This window comes from Mus pahari, chromosome 14 (assembly GCF_900095145.1).
Source record: "Mus pahari chromosome 14, PAHARI_EIJ_v1.1, whole genome shotgun sequence".
Lineage (NCBI taxonomy): Eukaryota > Metazoa > Chordata > Mammalia > Rodentia > Muridae > Mus > Mus pahari.
This window is the reverse complement of record NC_034603.1, coordinates 86,437,065-86,450,768: the sequence shown is the minus strand read 5'-3', so window position 1 is coordinate 86,450,768 and position 13,704 is coordinate 86,437,065. Positions and strand designations below refer to the sequence as shown.

The 13,704-nt window shown below is 50.5% G+C and overlaps 1 protein-coding gene across 1 annotated transcript in view; it reads left to right on the top strand.

Moving 5' to 3' along the window:
* The first annotated feature begins 3,509 nt into the window (after nucleotides 1-3,509).
* The window catches only part of Eif4a3 (eukaryotic translation initiation factor 4A3), an 11,753-nt gene continuing 1,558 nt past the window's right edge, over nucleotides 3,510-13,704 (top strand). Inside the window, exons 1-9 of the mRNA XM_021211515.1 lie at nucleotides 3,510-3,758; nucleotides 5,971-6,043; nucleotides 7,533-7,599; nucleotides 8,135-8,197; nucleotides 8,951-9,083; nucleotides 9,262-9,342; nucleotides 9,646-9,787; nucleotides 9,983-10,121; nucleotides 10,494-10,609. Of these exons, the coding sequence (XP_021067174.1) occupies nucleotides 3,590-3,758; nucleotides 5,971-6,043; nucleotides 7,533-7,599; nucleotides 8,135-8,197; nucleotides 8,951-9,083; nucleotides 9,262-9,342; nucleotides 9,646-9,787; nucleotides 9,983-10,121; nucleotides 10,494-10,609 (983 nt within the window). The 5' untranslated portion in view covers nucleotides 3,510-3,589. The remainder of the gene's footprint in view (nucleotides 3,759-5,970; nucleotides 6,044-7,532; nucleotides 7,600-8,134; nucleotides 8,198-8,950; nucleotides 9,084-9,261; nucleotides 9,343-9,645; nucleotides 9,788-9,982; nucleotides 10,122-10,493; nucleotides 10,610-13,704) is intronic.

Sequence of the window (13,704 nt, the reverse complement as noted above, 5' to 3'; positions counted from 1 at the left end):
AGCTCTGGCTGTCCTGGAACTCACTTTGTAGACCAGGCTGGCCTCGAACTCAGAAATCCGCCTGCTTCTGCCTCCCAAGTGCTGGGATTAAAGGCATGCGCCACTATGCCCGGCTGAGGTGAGCCTTCTTACATGAGGCAGGGGCATGTGGAGATTCGAGAAGCCTGAGGTCAGAGGGCTCCACCTGCCCAGGAGGCGGTGAGGCTCTTGCTCTGTTTGACTCTGCGGTCCTGGCAGAGTGGTTGTAGCCTTTTCCTCATCAGGGGGACTAGCTTGAGACCTGGGAGGGCAGATGAACATTCCTGAGGTCATCCTACCCAGGCAGGGGACTGAACATCCTTCTATCTGGATCAACATCTACTTCAGTGGGAACCAGGTGCCAGGGGACCTTATTCGCTCACCCAGACAATATCCACGGGACTGTTTTAAGCTGCCCTCACCCCACTTTCCATACCCCATTTCCCCTCACCCCGCTTACCACAGGGAAACTCCATGCCAGCAGCTCCTGCTGCACCCCTACAGCCCCACATCTTGTGACCCAGAAGTCTTTGTAATCCTGACAGCCCCACCCAGCCTAGCCAACTATCAGCTCTGTAAACTTCCATCTAAAATCTCCACAGAACCAGGCAGAGGCAGAGGCGGAGGCGGGGGCGGAGGCAGAGGCCACCACCCCTCTCCCCAGAGCTTCAGCATCTCCTTCCCATCTCTTTGTAGCTGGGTCACTTTTCCAAGTCAGGGATCAGCAGCCAGGGTCCCCAGCCCTGCCCCATCTGGAGGGGGTGCTGTGGCCGTCATGGCCTGTGAGACCCTGCAGGTGTGGCAGCCCTTCAGTGCTCACTCTCACTGCCCCTTCCCTTTGAGCTCCTCCCCTGGGTGTGACTATGAACACCTCCTCTCAAGTCAGGTGACATTTCCCTCCAGCCACCAAGTGAAACCTCGGGAACTCATTCTACCTTGTCTGTTTTGTTTACGTCACAGTAACTATGCATAATTATCTCATTTGTTTATAATTTTCCTTGGTCTTGCCCTTCCCTGGAATAAACACGCAATGAAGGCAAGTGACCCTTACCTCCAGTCCAGAACTGGAAATGGTTCCAGTTCGTGGCTGGGCAGGGCAGCTTAGTGTGTACATGCAGAACCCCAGGCCCGCAGAGGGCAAGGTGAGGTTACAAGATGCTAAGCAGGGTTCCTGGCTCCTGCTAGGTGTGTTTGAGAAAGGAATGGTCGTGGGTGGGAACACTAGCAGAAGGCAATCCTTTGGGGACAACCTTTTGGATTTCCCTAATGTTGCCATCCTGGCTCCTAGAGCTCAGTCGGTGCAGACGGGCTCCTGAGCAAAGCACACTTTAGCATCATTTCATCCCCTCAGAACTCCCACATGAGCTGGCCACGTTCCTGCTCAGTTGGACTAGGTCTGTATTCCTCCTCTTTCCCCTGAGTAGTGAGAAAGTTGGAAAATGTTTACTTAAAGGAGACAGGGAAGCTAAACAGATATACCCATGCCTTTTAAATTAAGCACGTCCCCAAATACAAGTGTGTAGGCAATATGATACCAATGGGAAAGGGTCCTGAGACCAAATGTCACGGGTCTAACCATCTTTGTCACCGGAGACTTCTTCCCTTGAGAGGCCAAGGTGTCCAGGGCTCCAGAGCCCAGTACTTGTAAGCAGTATAAGGCCACTGGAATATAAACTCACAGTTGGACCAATTGTTCCCTTGCTGAAAATGTAGACTGAGCCCAGTCTTTCCATCAGTAAAACAGGTGAGGTGAGCCATATGTCAGCATCCTCTGCTTTTAATGGTGACACAGATCTATAAGAATCAAATTATCTGGGTGTTGTGCTACACACCTTTGATCCCAGTACTCAGGAGGCAGAGGCAGGCAGATCTGAGTTCAAGGCCACCTGGGTCTATGAAGTTGAGTTCCAAGACAGCCAGGGTCGTCACACAGAGAAACCCCGTCTCAAAAAAACAAAACAAGTTCTGTCAGCTTAAGCACTGGAATTGTAGACTGTTGAACGGGGCTGTCAGTTGTATGCCCGAGTTGCATGTGTGTGGACCAGATGCACACAGGTGGTTTTGGAGGTCAGAAGAGGGCATTAGGTCCTCTGGAACTGGTTGTGAGTTAGTTGAAAGCCGTGCTGGGAACTGAACCTGCATCTTCTGCAAGATCTGCAGTGTGCTTAACCATTAAACCATCTCTCCAGCCCTGACTGTAGTTTGTTTTTATAAAGACAGCGTCTTCACCTAGGCCATTCTGGCCTCAAACTCTGGGCACTCTGGGCAGAGATTGCAAAACAACCCTTAAAGTCAGGCTTGCCAAACGGCATGAGCACCTGGAATAAATCCTCGTGAGAAGGCAAGAGAACTTGAACTCGGTTGCTTAGTCCCACAAGGGTGGCCAGCTCTTATCTGTCTGGACAAATCCTGATACCAGAGCGAGAGCTGAGCTCTCAAGAGAAGGAAGTAATAAGTTTTTTGTTTGTTTGTTTTGTTTTTCGAGACAGGGTTTCTCTGTGTAGCCCTGACTGTCCTGGAACTCACTCTGTAGACCAGGCTGGCCTCGAACTCAGAAATCCACCTGCCTCTGCCTCCATGCCCGGCCATAAGTTGTTTTAACACGGGCAGACATACTGCAACCCACAACTTCTCCATGGAAAGATAATCTGGTTATAATGAAACGTATCTACATAAAGTAAGGTTCTTTATAGTAGCTTTTAAAGATTTATTTATATGTGTGTGTGTGTGGCCCCCACAGAGGCCAGAAGTACTGGATCTCCTGGAGCTGGGCGGACAGGCTGTTGTGAGTCACACTAAGCGCTGGAGCATAACAAGGTTCCCTGGAAGAGGAGTAACGGCTCTTTACGCTTTAGTCATCTTTCCTCAAAAGAAGAAAAAAGCAAGGAGGCCAGGTGCAAATGAATGTTTGCTAGAACTCGGACGGCTCCAAACCGCAGAGGCCCTGGGATCCACCCCAGAAACAAAACAGACAGACAGACAGACAGACATGCCCCAGTCAGGAGCAAGGCCCTTGGGGGGGCCTACGTAGAAAATCAGCGTCCTCCAGAGTGACTGCGGTCAGCACGCCGGGTCAGAGGCTTCGAAGGATTCTCGGACGCGATGGCAGCTTAGGCGGTCCCTGCTCTCCCCACCGACGCCCCCAGACACCACCCCGGGAGAGCAGCTAGATTCTCCCGCGGCTTCGCGCTGCGGCTGCCATGGCAACGCAGTCAGCGGCGAAGGAGCGCCGAGCCCACCGGGCGGTGCCATCTTCCCTTGCCCCGTACCCTCGGGGACTCCCTGGCGTCCGTCTTGCTCCTCCCAGAGACCCACATCCCTATCCCAAGGCGGCCGCGGACACCCAAGGACCCGAGAGCACCGGGAGCCGCGGTCGCTGCGAGCCCAGCCCCTCGCCGAATCCCGCGGAGCCCGGAATATCGCGAGACCCGGAGCGCCGTGCCTCCCGCCCCTCCTGACGCTCTTCCGCGGCGCTGCGGCGCGTCACTTCCTCCCGACCGGGGCCGGCGGCGCGAGCCTTACATCCGGTTCCCGCCGCCGCTCGCAGTTGTCTTTCAGCGGGGTCCGGATCATGGCGGCCACGGCCACGATGGCGACGTCGGGCTCGGCGCGGAAGCGGCTGCTCAAAGAGGAGGACATGACCAAAGTGGAGTTCGAGACGAGCGAGGAGGTGGACGTGACCCCCACGTTCGACACCATGGGCCTGCGGGAGGACCTGCTGCGCGGCATCTACGCCTACGGTGGGGCGCGGGCCTCGAGGCGGGAGGCGGGGGACGGGCCGGGTCAAGCCGGGCGGCGACGAGCGGCTCCGCCCCAGAGCTCGGGGCCGGCTTCCCGGGGGCTGCAGTCAGCCAGGCTCTTGCCACTAGTGGCCTGTGTAGCCAGCGGATCGCCATGTGTGTCCCTCGAGGTGTCCCGAGCTTTGATGGGGGAGTCGCGCCTTAAAAAAAAAAAAGCTTTCCAGGGAAGCGGAAAATAACGGAGCCAGAGTGCTTCAGGCGGTGGGAATTGGGAAAACAAGAGAATGAGCAACTGGGCAGAGTAGGTAGATTGTTAGGGGACAGTTAGAAGAGCCGGGAGAGAGCTCCCGGGGGCGTTCAGAATCACCAGGGCAGGGAGGACAGCCGGTCCTGGCTTCTTGAAGCCGTGGCCGGACGTGAGCCAGGAACAGAAAAAGAATTCCCCTGTCATGTTTTAAAGGCGTGGGCAAAGACTTTGAGATTCATTCCTAAATACCGCGGGAAACCACCGCAGGGCTCTAAGCAAAATCGATAGGACCAGGCTTGCAGTTTGAAAGTTTATCTTGGTGTCTGGATTTGGAGTTAGAAGAGGAGGCGGGGTGATGGCCGGACCGTAGAAGAGAGATGCTGATGTTGTCGTTGTGGTGGATCTAAAGGATCTGCTGGCGGCAGATGGGGTGTATTCCTGGCTTTTTTGAGTGAATGGTCGGTCATGCTGCTGGTATGTGTTTAAGGGAGGCCAAATGAGCTTTGTCTTTTTGTTTCTGTCCTTTTCTTTTTTTGAGACAGGCTTTTCTCTGTGTAGCCCTGGCTGTCCTGGAACTCTTTGTAGACCAGACTGGCCTCAAACTCAGAGAGTCCCTGCCTCTGCCTCCCAGATGGTGGGGTTAAAGGTGTGCCACACCAAGCCAGGATTCTCCCTCCTCCCCCCCCCCCCCCCCCCCNGGTTTCTCTGTGTAGTCTTGGCTGTCCTGGAACTCACTCTGTAGACCAGACTGTCCTCGAACTCAGAAATCCACCTGCCTCTGCCTCCCAAGTGCTGGGGTTCCAAGCCAGGATTTTTGTTGTTGTTGTTTTGAGGCAGGGTCTCTACCTAGCCCTAGCTGTCCTGGAACTCACTAGACCAGGAAGATTGGTCCCTCCCACTTTTAATGATAGCCAGCTTGGGTTTTTGTTAATTCCAGATGTAGGCAAGTTGGCAGCCAAGAATAGCATTACAAGTCCTGTGTTGAGCTGGAAAGTGGTCCTAGCTACATCTTAAAAGAGTGTAAAAATGAACTATAACAAACCAGGCTCACAGGTTTTTTGTTTTGTTTTTTGTGGTTTTTGAGACAGGGTTTCTCTGTGTAGCCCTGGCTTTCCTGGAACTCACTCGTAGACCAGGCTGGCCTCTGCCTCTCAAGTGCTGGGATTAAAGGCATGCGCCAGCCACCACCGCCCGGCTCAGGCTCACAGCTTTAATCCCAGCACTTGAGAGGCAGAGGCCAGCCTGGTCTACGAGTGAGTCCAAGATAGATAGTCAGGGCTCTGTTACTTAGAGAAACCCTATCTTGACACCCCCTCCCAACAGAACAAAAGACAACATCTTCTCTGTATAAACTATGTCTGCTCATTTGGAAAGTACGTGTGGTTTTCTTGTGTTTGTTTTGAGACAAGGTCTCTACATAGTTCTGGCTGGCCTGGGACTCACTCTGTAGACCGGCTGGCCCTGAATTCTCAGAGAACCTCCTGCTCAGCCTCTCGTGCTGGGACTAAAGGGTGCACAGCCTTGTGTACTCTTTCATACTGTTCTCCTTGCTGGTTGTGTCGCCCAGCAGGTGGGGTGGTAGGTACCTAGATGATGGGACTGAGTGTACACAAGCATCTCACCTTACCCCTGTGCAGGTTCAGTACTCTGGAGACTCGAACAACATGGGTTTGAGTGCTTGCTAGCAGGAAGGGCAGCAACTGCAGTGCTTCTGGGTTTGTGATTTTGCTTATAGAGGAGGTTTCATGTGGCTTGAGCTGTCCTTTAACTCCTGGTGTTCCTGCCTCTACCTTCAAAGTGTTAGTGTAGTAGACTTCACAGGTAATCTCGTAGGCTGGACTGTAAAGATGTGCTCAGTCCTGCCTGGGTTGCCTGGGGTTGTCAGTAAGAAACAATGTGTGTTCCCTGGGTAGTTCATGCAGTCACAAACCTGGGACTTAAGTTTCTTCCTCTTTGTATTTATAGGTTTTGAAAAACCTTCAGCGATCCAGCAGCGTGCTATCAAGCAGATAATTAAAGGGAGAGATGTCATCGCACAGTAAGTTGTGGGTGCTGAGAGTGAGTTAGGTCCGTGGAGAGAGCTGTGGGAAGCTGAGCTTGCCTTGTTTGTTTATGCCAGTCTGTTTCGCTTGTGTATTTGGGGGCATCGCTGGTATTCTGGATCATATCAAGGTCACTTACACACTACGCAAGTACTCATTACTGCTGTATACCCTAAGTCCTAAGTGTAGATTTATGCATTCATGTAAGATACCTTTTCATTAGCTTTCTTTTCTTTTCCTTTGAGACAGGGTTTCTCTGCCACCCTGGCTGTCACTCTGTAGACCAGGCTGGCCTCGAACTCAGAAATCTGGCTGCTACTTGGATTAAAGGCGCATGCTAGGTGCTGAGCCCAGGGCCTTCTCTACCACTGAACTGTACTCTAAAATTTTAAACAACCAGTTATCCTTTTAAGTCATACTTCAGATTTGTAGGAGCTGCTGCGTTAAAGGGAGAGGTCCCTTTTCTGCTTCCTCTGGGAAGTTCTTGTTGATGTTGCAGATTCTTAGTTCTGGTGTTCCTGGTGCAAAAGCCACACATCCATTCTGTCTGTAGCAGTTTATGTCTGTGGGGGCTGTGGAGATTGCTCTGTTCCCAGGTTCAGTTCTTAGTACCCACACAAACTGTGTCTTAGTGACTCACAGCTGCCTATAACTGCAGCTTCCGGGGTCCAGTAGCCTCTTCCGGGCTTTGAAAGCAGTCTTACAAGTGGTGTTCAGTCACACAGATGCGTAAGTAAAAATAAAAATGAAAAATAAAATGTGACCTTGTATTTTGGTCTCACATCTTTGCAGCTAAGGTGTTTGGGTAAGAGCAATTCATGGGAGAGTCCCTGTGCCCCTTATTCTCAGATAACTGCTGGTGTTGCTAAACCTGCGCCAGCCCATTTTAGCTCCTGAATGAAGACACAGAAACCTGGTGTTTTTATTGACAAGCTGCAAGCCTGAGCGGGGCAGGTCCTGAGATGTACTCACCTGGCTAGGCTGCTGACACCCAGACAAACGTCCTGTTACTCGACACTGGTCTTGCCGAGGCTCGATCTGGTCCATGTCTTGATCTGGTCCATGTCTTCATGGTTTCTTCACATGGTTTCTCTACACCTCCTTATTTATGATCCCCTCTGTTCATCCCTCCCCCTCTCCTCTGGTCTCTGGGAACCCCTGACTGGGGTTCTTTTCTGTCCAGCTAAAAGGTCAGCTCTTTCCTCAGCCAGTGAGGAGGTGATGGAGAGTTAACAAACACTGAGGCAGATGGTGCTTCATAGAAATAACAGTTAGAGTGTCTCTGCCTGGACAGAGTCCACCATTTGACTAATACAGAGAACCTTTGCACCCATCCTCCAACAGGTGAGGGGTAAGGGGGCCTAGAAAGAAGCTGCCCCGTGTGTCTCCGTCCAGGCCTTTGGTGCATTGCTGTGGGCCGGGGCACTACCCGGGGCAGTGTCCGACGCTCTTTCTCTGATAACCACTCTTGTCCGTTTTAAACAGGTCTCAGTCTGGCACAGGCAAGACGGCCACCTTCAGTATCTCAGTCCTGCAGTGCTTGGATATCCAGGTGATTTGCTGTGTGTACAGAGTGCAGACTTTACCTGGGGTGTGGCTGTCCACCTTAACCCCAGCAGACGGGGGTCTCTGAGCTTCACAGCAGGTTCCAGGCCAGCCAAGGGTACATAGTAGGGCCAGGAAATTCTGGCCTGCACAGGAGAGCCCTGACTGTGTCACGCTCTTGCCTTCCAATTTAATGTCTCCTTAGGTTGGTTAGGAAAGGCTAGCAAGCTAACCCAAGCTGGTGTTCACAGCAGGTCTCAATGCTTGTTAGCAAGCCTTGTGAGTGAGGCTGAAGACTGCCAGGCAGCTTCCTGTCAGAGCAGGAAGCTGGTCTTGGACAGACACCAGGTTTCCTCTTATGCAGAATATAGATTTTTTTTTTTTTTTTTTAGTTTTCAAAGCAGTCATGAAAGTAGAGATGGGACTGTTTGGGAAGAGGTGGGAGGAAAGGGGTAAGCGAGTGTAAGTGCCCCGTGGGATGTCACAGGGAAACTGCTCATTCTTCTGTACATTCTCAGGACCTTTCTCTGATTGTTCACCAGGTTCGAGAAACCCAAGCTTTGATCCTGGCTCCAACAAGAGAGTTGGCGGTGCAGATTCAGAAGGTGAGACAGATCGCGTGTCAAGCTAGGTGTCGTTCAGTGCCAGAGTGCTGTCCCCGAATGTGGGAGACCCCATTCAGTCTCTGCAGCGCTACAACAGAGATGGCCACTGTGTCTGCAAGTGTCCGACATGGGCTTATCTGAGAGGTGGACGGCTTTTGTTCTCCTGGGGACAATAAAGTGGATGTAGGTGCTTGTGGCTTACACCAGAATCTGACTCTCAGAGTCCATGTAAAGGTGGAGGGAGACCACGGACCCCGCTGTCTCCAACCTATGCTTTCCTTCTTTTTGGTTTTCACAACACTGGAAGATGGAACCCAGAGCTTTGTGCATGCCCAGCAACCTACAATTCCTTCTGTGTCATACAACTCTGGTGGTTCTGCTCTTTGGTGTGTTTATGATCTTAGAAACGGTCTGAGATGAAGCTCAGTGGCAGTTAGCTCTGCTGTGATACACAGGCCCTGAGTTCCTTCTTCACACTGCCGGGGAAGACAATTTCCTTCACAGGAAAATGAAATTCATTTTAATCAAACGATTTTTTTTTTATCTTGGAATATGTATTGGGATGTTAATACGATATTATGAACTGTGACTTTTCCCACAATTGGTATGCACCCCATCAGTATCAAGAAACTCTCAAAATGAATTTCATTTTGGCAGAGAGAAGAGCTTGGATTTTGTTGAGTGAGTGAGTGGTAGGTGGTGTCTCCCATTAGAGTAGAGGTGACACTTGACATGAAACCTGTTTGGCTTCAGGGTCTGCTCGCTCTGGGGGATTACATGAACGTGCAATGCCATGCCTGCATTGGGGGCACCAACGTTGGAGAGGACATCCGGAAGCTGGACTATGGGCAGCATGTGGTGGCGGGCACGCCGGGACGTGTCTTTGGTGAGTGCTCCTGTTGAGAACTGGGCTGTGGGTGGTATGTATGAGGTGTGCTCGAAGGACGTGGCAGTTGAATTGTATACACCATGTGATGGGACCGACTCAGGGCTCTTGGGACCAGTGGGAAGGGCCAGCTCTTTCCTTAGAGCCATGTTTGATTCTTTCAAAATCTAATCGCCAGATATGATCCGCCGTAGAAGTTTAAGGACACGGGCTATCAAGATGCTGGTTTTGGATGAGGCTGATGAAATGTTGAACAAAGGTGAGGGGACCAGGATTTTCTAACACTGCCAGGCGTTCATGTGACAGTCCTTTGTACAGAAACAGTGTATCTTGTGGGTTTTGAACCTGAAACTTTGATTGCAATGCTTTCATGGTTAAGGTCCAGGAGACCAATCCTAGCTGGGGTGACAGTGTGTTATTGTCTGCTTTGGCACGGCACACTGCCTGGTTCAGGGTTTGGGCATTCACATGCACACTGCCTATGACCTTGCTCTGAAGACCTGGCAGTATGGCTCTCTGAGTGACAGCCTGCGAGCTGACGCTAAGCTCACGGCTGTTGCAGGTTTCAAGGAGCAGATCTATGATGTGTACAGATACTTGCCACCAGCCACACAGGTCGTTCTCATCAGCGCCACACTGCCTCATGAGATCCTGGAGATGACCAACAAGTTCATGACCGACCCCATCCGCATCCTGGTGAAGCGGTGAGGATGCGTTCCGTTCCTTCATCCCCTCCGTGCAAACTAACTTGGTGTCCTGTACTCTGTGGGATGATAGATATCCAAGGGAGTGGGAACTGGGAAAGCTCTAAGACAACTGGCCGATGAGGGCTGGGGCTCTGCAGTGGCCTTGTGCCTCAGGTTCTGGTTTGAAGAGTGACGTGAGCTCTCTGTTTCCAGTGATGAGTTGACTCTGGAAGGCATCAAACAGTTCTTTGTGGCCGTGGAAAGAGAGGAGTGGAAGTTTGATACTCTATGTGATCTTTATGACACGCTGACCATCACCCAGGCTGTCATCTTCTGCAACACCAAGAGGAAGGTGTGTTACTCAGCTCTAGATGGTGTGCTGGACAGAAAGGCTGAGATTTGGCAGTGGGAGAACTGCTGGGGCAGCTGAGCAGGGAGCTCACAAAAGACCTGTGTCTAGGACGGACGAACAGGAGATGCTGACACTGGTTTTCTGTGGTATATTTCATGTCTTTGGTTTAAGCTGGACCTAGGCCCAGTAGGCTGACGTGATGGCCTATGGGCAGAGTCTGTGAGACTGTTCTTTAAAGAATTCTTAGGCATGCCTATCCCAGTTGGTGGGTGAGCATTTCCTCTGCATCTCTGTACATGCCAGCTGTTGGGAGCTGTCATTGTACATGTATCTAGTTGGGTAGATGAGTATATCTCTTGTTCTGATCTGTAGGTTGACTGGCTGACAGAGAAAATGAGAGAAGCCAATTTCACTGTGTCGTCCATGCACGGAGACATGCCCCAAAAAGAACGAGAGTCTATCATGAAGGAGTTCCGGTCAGGTGCCAGGTAGGCCTTTGCAGCTTTGGCTCCTGTGGGGGGACGGATGGTGCTGTCCCCAGGGCCCCAGGTACCGGGGCTGATAAAGTTCTGAGAGGACACTGTCCCGTGTGGGCTGTTGGTTGGTGGTGAACTGCTGCTAGCCATTGGGTTGATCGCAGTCACGCTGGTTTCTGTTGGTCTTCTGATAACCACATGTTGGATCCATAGTCACACCGTGTTCAAAGAATGGGCCTCTCAAGTTTGTGTCTTTGATTCAGGCCTGCTGTGATTCCCCAGGGTCACTTTTGCATTTTGTGTGTGTGTGTGTGTGTGTGTGTGTGTGTGTGTGTGTGTGTGTTCTTCAACAGGAGATGCCCAGCTAGACTGGAGCTAAAAGCCTGTGATAGCCCTCCACTCGCCCTCCCTTCCCTCTCATAGTTAGTTCTCTGTGGCTGCGCAAGTGAGGGGTTCGTCCTCTCTGTCCTTTGTGTTACTTTTTATCTGTGCTGTGGATGTAGGTTGAATGTGCCCTGTAGACTGTGTGGAGGTCAGGAACCAATGTGGAAGTCAGCGCTCTCTCGCCACCGTATCAGCCCCAAGGATTAAACTCAGGAGGTCAGGCTTGGCAGCAGGCTCCTTGACTAAATGAACTGTCAGGCCGCCACATTGGTGGCCTGTCTTAGGGGTGCTTGCTGCATCTGTCCTTGTATACAGATAGACAGACGTATATATAGAGTTTGTCTCTGGAGAGTTGAGCCCAGCCTTGACGTCCTGAAGCCTGTGAGCTGCTGCAGGGCAGCTCTTTGCTCAGCGTGGCCGGAGCGCGTCTCATGCTTTTGCTTTTTCTTTGGAAATAAGTTAGAACTGGGTTTGGTTCGTCGGTGCTGTGGTGACTGTTCCCTTCCTGCCTTGGGGTTGGGTTGGGTTGGGTTTGGTTTTGGGGTGTTTGTTTGCTTGGTTTTGTGTTTCCCTGTGTAGCATTGACTGTCCTGGAACTCCATCCGTAGACCAGGCTGACCCTGAACCACCACCTGGGTTTGTTGGGTTTTAGAGTTTTGAGACAGGCTCTGACTATGCAGTTCAGGGTTTATGTCCTGTCTTCACCTCGAGTGTAGGGGTTACAGGTGTGTGCATAGCTAGTCACTGAAGTGGACCAATTAGAACAGTTTATTTCATGTATGTACTGATCTTATAAATGAATTTTCCCTGTTTTTGTTTGTTTTGTGAGTGTTTTTGTTTTGTTTTGTTTTTTTAAGATTTATTTATTTTATGTATGTGAACACTGTAGTTCTCTTCAGACACACCAGAAGAGGGCACTAGATTCTGTTACAGATGGTTGTGAGCCACTATGTGGTTGCTGGGTGTCTTAGTCAGGGATTCTATTCCCACACAAACATTATGACCAAGAACCACGTTGTGGAGGAAAGGGTTCAGCTTATACTTTCCACATTGCTGTTCATCACCAAAGGATTCAGGACTGGAACTCAAAAGTCTTTTTACAATTAAAAGACTCCTAACTGTGGGCTCCACTAAAATACTTTCTTTAAGAGGGAAAAATATCAGGGCACAGTCACGATCAAAAACAAAATCAAACTCTTAACTGTCCAATGTCTGGGATCTACTCAAGATCTTTTGGATTCCTCTAAAGGCTTGGGTCACTTCTCCAGCTCTGCCCTTTGTGTAGCACACGCCTTGTCTTCCAGGCTCCAAATGCCTGTACTCCACTGCTGCTGCTGTTCTTGGTGGTCATTCATGATACTGGCATCTTCAAAACACTGTAACTAGACTTCGCCAATAGTTTTGGTGTCTTGTTAATCACAGTTGATTCTTCAGCCCCAGCTAACAAGCCTACAGAATATTCACAATCAAAATAGCAATGGCCCTGATAAGAGTCTTTAATCTTCCCTCTGAAGTAAGCCAGGCCTCCATCTTTTGTACTGTTTTCAACATTGTCTTTTAAGCTCCTACACAACATCCCACAGAACTCATTAACACCGAATGGATCTTTAGCCCAAAGTTCCAAAGTTTTTCTACAATCCTCCCCCAAACATGGTCAGGTTGTCATAGGAATACCCTACTCCTGGTACCTACTAAACCTGTCTTAGTCAGGGTTTCTATTCCCACACAAACATCAAGAAGCAAGTTGGGGAGGAAAGGGTTTATTCAGCTTACACTTCCACATTTCTGTTCATCACCAAAGGAAGTCATTACTGGAACTCAGGTAGGTCAGGAAGCAGGAGCTCATGGAGGGGTGCTGCTTACTGGCTTGCTTCCCTTGGCATGCTCAGCCTGCTTTCTGATAGAACCGAGGACTATCAGCCCAGGGATGGTCCCACCCACAAGGACTCTCCTTCCCTTGATCACTAATTGAGAAAATGCCTTACAGCTGAATCTCTTGGAGACATTTTCTCACCTGAAGCTCCTTTCTTTCTGATAACTCCAGCTTGTGTCAAGTTGACACAAACCCAGCCAGTACACTGGGAATTGAACTCAGGAACTCTGGAAAAGCTGTCAGTGCTCTTAACCACTGAGCCATCTCTCTATCTCTTGTGTGGTTTTCCAGACATGGTCTCTCTGTATAACAGACCCCTGACTATCCTATACTCACTGTGTAGACCGGGCTGTCCTCAAACTCACAAAGAACTAGCTGCCTCTGTCTCCCGAAGACTGGGATTAAAGGTGTGTGCTACCATGCCCGGCTTGACTTTTGGTTGTTTTTAGTACCGTAGAGATGCTAGCATCTCTATTCCTAGCGTCTGTTACCATTAGTGCTGGAGATTAATGCATGTTTTCATCTGCAGTGACCTTTTGCTTTCTAGGATAGAGTTTATTTAGATTTACACATGTTTGACTTTTCTTTCTCTCTGACCCGCATCTGAGTTCAAGTTAGTCTGAGAGTGAGAGTTGGCTTCAATCTGTTCGGAGTGTCTCCTTCACCTCAAAGCATCCAGGAGAGGTGAAGGAGATGCTGCTGAGATGGCGTAGTAGTTTCCTTCTACCCCATGAGGTGAGGGGGCTCCCAGCTGCTCTTAGGCCCCTGTGCTGAGGCGTCAGTGCACAGTCCAGTTGCCGTTTAAGCATCTCCTACCTTTAGGCTTCTCTACCTGCTTTTTTTTTTTTTT